At 33.8% G+C, this 8945-nt stretch overlaps 1 protein-coding gene across 1 annotated transcript; it reads left to right on the top strand.

The window, feature by feature from the left end:
- Positions 1–751: 751 nt before the first annotated feature.
- Positions 752–7045, top strand: LOC123891020 (transmembrane protein 184A). The gene is made up of 6 exons (XM_045940800.1): positions 752–1345; positions 1687–1760; positions 2323–2472; positions 2793–3078; positions 5868–6101; positions 6276–7045. The coding sequence occupies exons 1-6, from the start codon at positions 1190–1192 to the stop codon at positions 6636–6638; spliced, it is 1263 nt and encodes a 420-aa protein (XP_045796756.1). The 5' UTR covers positions 752–1189; the 3' UTR covers positions 6639–7045.
- Positions 7046–8945: the final 1900 nt, after the last annotated feature.

Here is an 8945-nt window from a genome sequence, read left to right as displayed (position 1 = left end):
TATCCCGCTTGCTATTAAACTTGCAAACACTTTTTGCACTTTAGATAGAGAACCTTGTAAAAATCTGATAGCTTTGTCCCCTCTCACCCCATGAAGGGTGAGGGCCGAGGGGTACAAAACAATTATATTTTTATAAAGTTTACAAGTTAAGGTGAAGACTATGTTCGTAACCATATTATCTAGAATTTGTGTTTTTATAAGGTTTACCAATTAAATCACACTAAACTAACTTGTTGTAAAAATTTTGATTGACTACCAGAGTGACTATTTCATAACTAATCACACTCACCTTAAAATTATATAAATTGAAACCTCTCCTTTTCAGTTTTCAATTACCGACTCGCTTATGAGGTGTTTTATTTAAAATATTTTCGTGAGGTAAAGGAAGATTTTTTTATAAGGTTCATTATGTTCGCGCTTTAAATAAAAAATTGTATTTTTGTAGATTTTACGTTTTTATAACATGAGGAGATGAAAATTAAAATGAAGCTAGAATGGAAGAGGGTGCAAAAAGAAATTTATTTTTTTAAGAATCAATGAAAGTAAAAAAAAATAAAAATTATTTGATACACATATGTGGATATGTACTTGTACATTTGCTGAGGTGGATAATTCTGATTGATTTATAAATAGTATTTATTGATTTTTCTATATTAAATATTATTTTTGCACCATTCACAATCATCGATCTAAGCCGTATATTGGTACATATTCACATAATATATATCTACGGGTGTTGAAAAAAAAAAAAGTTGCACAAGTTGTTTGGAAGTTAGAGATAAGAAGGGTGTAAATTGCAAAAAAACACACACGTTTGGGTCGAACGGGGGTGGTGGTTTCCAAAAAGTAGAAGGCAAACAACACAACACAGCTGTAATGTAACTTAACAAAGGAATTTTCAATTTTGGTTCATCGTTGGCACACTGTACACCCATTTTCTCCTTCCTTGTTACCGAAGCCAAACAAACACTTCGCCATTATTGTTTGTTCCACTCAAACAAACCACCCCCAACCCTAACCCTAACCCCTTTTCTTCTTCTTCTTCTTCTTCTTCTTCTTCTTCTTCTTCTTCTTCTTCAATAATTCCTTCCCTTTTTTCGTTTTCAATCTTCCCCGATCTACTCTCTTCGATTCTCTTGTCTTGCTAGGGTTTACGCGTTTTTAATCTTCCACCAATTAGGGAACCAGAATGGGGGTACTCGTTCCGGTTTTCTTCTATGTTATCGCTTTCTTTTGCACCGTTGGAGCCGTCGCTTTGGCGATTCTTCACATTTATAGACACCTTCTCAATTATACTGAACCTACTTATCAACGTTACATTGTTCGCATCGTTTTCATGGTTCCGGTCAGATTTCATTTCTCATTCTTTCTATCAATTCTATAATACTAATTCTATTTCCTTCTAGGTTTTTTCATTTCTGCATTTTCTTACTTCGACTCATTACTTTAAATTACCTAAGATAATCAAACTATTAACTATTAACCTAACCCTAATTGTGTTATTACACTTAATTAAGGGGATTTTGAACTTCTCTTCTGTAAAATTGGGAGCTCAAAAGGGGGTGATGGAATTTGGATCATGAGTTCATTATCTTAATATAGAAAGTTATAAATTGTGGAACTTTTTATGATTCATTTCAAAGTTCATATAGGTATTAAACATTAAAATTTCATTTTCTCTGGCAGGTTTATGCGATGATGTCATTCATGTCCCTTGTCTTACCCAAGTGTTCAATCTATTTTGATTCAATCCGGGAAGTGTAAGTTATCTGTTTGCTTTTGTTGTTGCTGATATTTAGACTTAATATCTCTTTCATATATTTATTTTTTTCCTTTATGTCTCATGGTTCAACATGTTGGTCGTGATTTAGGGGATTAAATGATTACCAGTGATATATCATATATTGCTATTGTCATTTTATTTTATATAAAAAGCATGTCATTATGAAAATTTAAGGTTCTAGTTCTAGGTGTATATTTCTGTTGACAAATATCTTGAAGTGTATATTTCAAGCCTCTAGTCTGGTACCATGCTCTAAATAAGTACATATTCGTATTGGCAAGTTTGTTTTCCGATGATACGATTAGCGATTTGCTGCAGCAGCAGAAGTTCTTACCCATGCAATCACAAGAGTGCCCTTCATTTACTATTTAACATTTCATTCTATGTATCTTCTTTTGCTAATCAGCTAACTTTTAGTTCTGTAATCCAAGTTCACCCTGCTAATTGTTGTATGTCCTTAGATTTGAAATCAATTTTGTGATGTATATTGATTATCTAAGTGCAATTTGTTGATGATTTTCTCTTGTCTACTGTTTCAGCTACGAAGCTTGGGTAATTTACAATTTCCTGTCACTGTGTCTAGCATGGGTTGGTGGTCCTGGATCAGTTGTTATAAGTTTGAGTGGGCGGGTTCTGAAGCCATCAGTTTATCTGATGACTTGTTGCTTGCCTCCTATACCATTGGATGGGTGAGTTTGCTTCCGTTTTATATTTTCGGATTAAAAGCCATTTTGCCTGAAAATGGTTATATATACTTTGACACCAATCCTTTTAATTTTTTACATATATTTTTTTAATTACCTCCTCCTCCTTTTTTTTTAACTGTAAGAGGCTAGGAATTAGGATGACTTATGAGACCCACAATATGGAAATTTGATTTTATAGATTATTAGGAAATCACCTAGACGTCGTAGAGAAGCAACATATCGTGATACAGACTTGTATATAGTGGCATGATCATCATATCATAACTAATTTTAATTTATCACTTCTAAAACTTCTATTGTAGGCGTTTCATACGTAAATGCAAGCAAGGATGTTTGCAGTTTGTGATTTTGAAGCCTATTTTAGTTGTTGTTACACTTATTCTCTATGCTAAGGGTAAATACAAGGACGGGAATTTCAATCCAAAGCAGTCATACTTGTATCTTACAATCATCTATACGTTCTCATATACAATGGCTCTCTATGCTCTTGCATTGTTTTACGTGGCATGCAAGGATCTGCTTCAGCCATTCAATCCTGTTCCAAAGTTTATTATCATAAAGTCCGTTGTATTCCTGACTTATTGGCAGGTAATTTTTAAACATTTTTCATTTTTGTGGTCTATTCTTTTCTCATATTTTCGGCTCTATCTCGTTGCTGGTTGTATTGTAATACTAGAAGAACATGAAAAGTGTAGCAGTTATATTTCTGTTATATGTTACCATAAAAAAAGATCTTAATGTCATGTAAAATAAAAACTAAGCTTTTATAAGGATGTCTTGTTTGATCTTAAGATGATCAGTAACTTGTTTGGAACTGTTAGATATAGAATATTTTAATTTCTGTTCCATTATCCAAGTAGTGTTAGAATCCATTGTATGTTATTGTTAGGAATTTGAGTTAGCTTATTTACTTTTCTTGTGAATGTTTTTTTGCATTTATTATTGTTTTTGTATTGTATGTAATGTAAATATCATTAAGCTGAGCCAACTGTGTTTTCGATACTAAAACTTATTCATAAAATTCTGTCTTATAATGTTATTCTCATGTTGGTATCAGAGTGGGATTGATTCCGCTTCCTATTTTCACTTCCATTGTATAGTTCATCCCCGTCAAGGCTTGACTCTGTTGTTTTCCTGTGTCCTCATTCAAGCACATACTACATCTATTGCCAGTCTATTTTCTTGCCGATGTCTACTGCCATAGAGTGATTTTTCATCTGTTAAAAAACTGCCATTAAGAATGCCACTCCATCCCGTCACTTGTTTGCCTCTTGAGTCTGTTTTGGGTCTGTGTTCCCATTTCTCTCTGGTCTGAGTCTTAGTATTCTGGATGCTGCTCCCCTATTATGTGCAACTTTATGTCTCAGTTTCTTTTTTCTTGGTGATGACTGCATATGGTACGATAGGAGGACGATCCGTTCTCTTTCAATTGCCTATGAAAAGCTAAATGGAAATAAATTACTTGGACTCGTGCTCTGGTATTGTAGCTTATGTATTGATCCATTTCTTTTGGTTCACTACCGTTCCTATTAATCTTATGAGATTTGGAAAAAAGATAAAAACTTCGATGCTAATGATATCCAATTTCCGATGCTGTCCATAATTAAGCAACTCTTCAAACGGACCATCATGATTTAAATTTCCTAATTGGGCAAAATTTACTCTACCATCTAGCAAGTGAAGATGATTATATGAATTTATTATGACTGACAATGACCCTCAAAAGATGCTGGATAAGTTAAATCAAATGTACATGATTTTTTCTTTTTCATGGCTTGTATAAGGATTTCGAAAATGTTATACATACTATTTTAACTGTGGATGATGAGGATGTTGTGGACATGGAAAGGGTGGTCATGACTCATGGTAATCAGCCACAATGCTTTTTTAGCAAATGCATAGGACACATTTAATATTGATGCTATCCTTGCATGGATTTATAGGAAAACATACAAATTCAAGTGCTAGAGTATATATCAATGAGTATAAGCGTCTAAAGTATAGGCAGCTTCCTATAGTAGTGTCAGGGGCGTCTCCGAGTTTTAGGAGGCTCTGTGCAAAATATAAAAGTGGCCCCTTAATAAAAAAAAATTAAAAAAATTATCGATTTAAATTGCATATAATATAAAAAAAACATTCTTGTAAACATATAAATTATCAATATTAAACCTTACATTAAATTAAATGGAACAAGAAATACAAAATAATTATCTTTGAATATAACGTCAAAAAGGAACATCATAATCTAAGATTAAATTTTATGCAAAGATTAAAATGGACTAGAACTATATTTACGAGTATAGATAACTAATATATTGATACTCATGATATTTATGAACATTAACAATATATAACTATTATTTTAGGGCCTAATAATTAATCTATTAATATACATCTGATATTTTATAGGTATAAATAATATATAAATAATATTATAGGACCTCAAAATTTTGAGTTGAGGCCCTCAAAATTTTGAGGCCCTATGCCGTCCGTCGCACACCTCGCACATGCATGCGAGCCTCCTCTGAGTAGTGTCTCTTCCTCAGTGCCCCAATATAGTACTACTTCCTCATTTTGTTTTTCTCAGTTTTTTCCTTCTATAGATCTTGGATATTAGACTCTGTCCCAGATCATATTGCTGCTTTCCTCCTCTTCATCAAACCTCTCTGCCACTAAAGCTTCTCATTTCGTTACAGTTATAGATGGTTCAAAGTCAAAGCCGCTTTCGTTCTTCAAATTTCACCTCTCCCATCAAATTTGGATTCTGAACTTCTCAATTCTCATTCCTTGCAGTTCTTTCTAATTAGTATTAATATGTAAACTGATTAACTCCGAATCTTTCAATGAACTTTTTTTTTTACCGTTTCTTCTTCTACTCAAGAAATGAGTACTAAACAGGTGATTGACACACTCTGAATCATATGACTTTTATGATCCCAACTTTTGTACTCAACCATTTGTGTTGTGTTTGATTCTTTGTTTTTTCTTGATAATCATTTTGATCATCCAAGTTTAATATATAGAGAAAAATGTTCAATGGTGATCATCCTTTTGTTTGTGAAAGTCACAAGTCAACTACATTTTTTTAACTTACCTCCTTTAACCTGTGTTGTCAGTTTCTCAAGGTTTTTACTTTCCAAGTTATACTTCAAATTCTAAGCTTATTTAGACATTAGAGTCATAGTAATAAAAAATGGAAACTTGACATTCATATAGTTGTACGATCATATATTATTTATTTGCATGCAAAAGGTTTGCTATGTGATGGGATGTAACTATAGCCTATACTATTTGTTAGCTTGTTATTTTAATGTGTTTGATTTTTTTCTTCACTAGAGGTTTGAAGCTACATGACTTTTTTGCTTTTCATTTCTTAGGGGGTGCTATTCTTTCTTGCTGCAAAGTCGGGATTCATCGAGGATGCCGAAGAAGCTGCTTTACTTCAAAACTTTATCATTTGTGTTGAGATGCTTATTGCTGCTCTAGGCCACTTCTATGCATTTCCATACAAAGAATATGCTGGGGCTAATATAGGTGGATCCCGTGGTTTGACTGCTAGCCTTGGGCATGCTTTGAAGTTGAATGACTTTTACCATGATACAGTTCACCAAGTGAGTCTCACTTTCTATGTTTTGTCCATATTCTATGACATTGCTAGCATATGGCTTTGCTCTAGGCTTAATGTGTAACTGTTACGCTGCAATGCATTATTTTTTAAAATTTCTTGCCTTTACCTGTTTTTTCTCCACTAATTGATAATCTGATACCACTCAAATTTGTGACAGTTCGCACCAACCTATCATGATTATGTTCTCTATAACCACAGTGAAGGGGAAGAAGGAACAAGGAAGTACAGGTCACGAACATTTGTTCCGATTGGCCCAGAAATGGATAATGTGAGAAAAAATAAGCATATAATTGGAAATAAGGTAGACGACATACAGATGTCAAACTTCTCTTCTAATAGTAGTACTCCGTCAAATTCTGTTTCATTTCCGGATGCTTCAATCTCTGATGTAACGAAATCTTCCTTGCTTGTGGATGTCTCCCATTCTGTGTCTATACCATATGATTTGACGCTTATTGACTTGGATGTATCCAGTTACCCTGAAAAAGTTCCTGCAGCTGATAAAACTGGTGCTAGGTGACCGATTAGCTAGGTTGTTTGGGTAAATGTTATTGCTATAGAGAAGATATGGGCATCTACCAATATTGGTTTTTGGCTAGGAGAGAACTATGATCTAAGTGTGGTTTCTTACATTCCAGGGAAGGATTTAAGCAGATCGTGTGTGAACATTCATTTGTGTCTGTTGTCAGCCTCCACTCCCAAGCAAACAAAACAGTCTTTGTTATTGTTGATCTTGGTCTTCATACTGTAATTGTCTTTGTTGGTTGTGTCCTATCACTTATGTGCAAATGTAGATACAGAACTTGTTTGTTGGCATACAAGAGTTCAAACACGACTGTTTCCCAAGAAAATCGACTTAGAATTAATTTGTTGATTTTTTTCTTCCATGCATTATGAAGAGTTGGGTACCTGTTCCTGTTGGTTTAATGCTTATAGCCATTGTCGTTATTTACACCGTTGGCATCCGATTGTATTTATGTTTGATATTACATACTCCCTCCGTCCCAAAATATAAGGGAAAATTGGTCAACAAAAGTTGATGTATTTAGTCCAAATTTTTAACCAAATACATCAAGTTTCTTTGACCAATTTTCCCTTATATTTTGGGACGGAGGGGGTATATTATTGATGATGAGGGTATTTTCACATTTCACAAACAGAAAATTTGACGAATTTTATCCATGTGTTTCTTTCCTCATTAGTCATTAGGGCCCTCTCAAGCACATTAATAATTTTCATGGTCCAACCCTTGTCCTCGATTAAGTTTTTGGCTAAATTGCAGTTTTGGCCCCCCACGTTTCATAATTGTGCGATTTTGGCCCCTCACGTTTCAAATGTGCGATTTTGGCCCCCCACGTTTCATAATTGTGCGATTTTGGCCCTCCACGTTTCAAATGTGCGATTTTGGTCCCCCACGTTTGCCCCCTTTTGCATTTCTTGGTCCCCGTTGACTATTTTGACCAAAAAATTGATGACATGAAATATTTTTTACACGTGTCTTAATTGTATTGGTCAACCAAAATTTATTATTATTATTTTTTTTTAAAAAAAAGGATAGGTCACGTGACTTTTTCAAGAACATTATTCTCCACCACAAATATTATGTTGATGCACTTGCTTCTACCAAATTCTCATTAATTGGTTTCAAGAATTGATTATGCTATATTGAAAAACCAGAATCTAAAAACTTGGTCTCATTAATTGGTTTAACAAAAAAATCATAATTCAAAATATTTCAAATTCAAAATATTCATTCATTATACAAAATGACATTGCCGGAAAAAAAAAATTAAACCCCCCAAAAAAAATCACGTGACCTTTCCTTGATTATTTTTTTTAAAAAAATAATAATAAATTTTGGTTGGCCAATACAATTAAGACACGTGTAAAAAATATTCCATGTCATCAATTTTTTGGTCAAAATAGTCAACGGGGACCAAGAAATGCAAAAGGGGGCAAACGTGGGGGACCAAAATCGCACATTTGAAACGTGGGGGGCCAAAATCGCACATTTGAAACGTGGGGGGCCAAAATCGCACAATTATGAAACGTGGGGGGCCAAAACTGCAATTTAGCCTAAGTTTTTTCTTATTGTTTTGGTAATGCTCTTGAGTAATTACTTTTAGATACTTAACACTACGAAGACAATGCCAATTCGCCATCCTTGGTAAACAAGCTCCAATCCTATTTACCATTATGTATATATCTTCATTGTTTTCCAAATTTAAGTTGAGGGGTTTATGTGCGTTGTTAGGTTTCAATAATGTGAAAACATCTCAGTATTACGAATCAAATGATTAGTTTTATGCTCAGATGATGAACATACTCAATCAAGGACACTAACAACTGCTTGTCAAAAAATTAAAAAAGACACTAACATTCAAATAAGTTTTGACTCTGTCAGAGACCTATTTCAGAGCAAGGTATAGAGACAAAGACTAATTTCTTATTAATCTCTACTTTTTAAGTGTGCCATTTGATAGAAGAAAAGATATATGGATGCGGGAGAAATGAGACAGATGATGAACATTGCAAGATTTTTTGGATTGTAAGTTCAAGGTAGGATCTTTGACCCTCAGTAGGTGCCACAATGCATTTCCACCGCTTAAGTCATTTTGACCCTCTATGAGATTAATTTTTAATTTTGAAGACGGTAGCGGAACACTTTTTGCTTGGTAGGTAGGGTGTTTGTTTGGTTACAAAATGTCACATGTTCAAATCTGGTCATCCCTATTAGTTATCGTATCACCAAAGATCAATTTCGACCGATTCAACTAAAATAAAATTTCTCATTAAAAAAAAGCGCTCTTAGTTTAGTTCAATAGAA

Source organism: Trifolium pratense, linkage group LG6 (assembly GCF_020283565.1).
Source record: "Trifolium pratense cultivar HEN17-A07 linkage group LG6, ARS_RC_1.1, whole genome shotgun sequence".
Classification (NCBI taxonomy): Eukaryota; Viridiplantae; Streptophyta; class Magnoliopsida; order Fabales; family Fabaceae; genus Trifolium; species Trifolium pratense.
The sequence above is the reverse complement of the archived record's forward strand: the minus strand, read 5'-3'. Positions and strand labels throughout refer to the sequence as shown.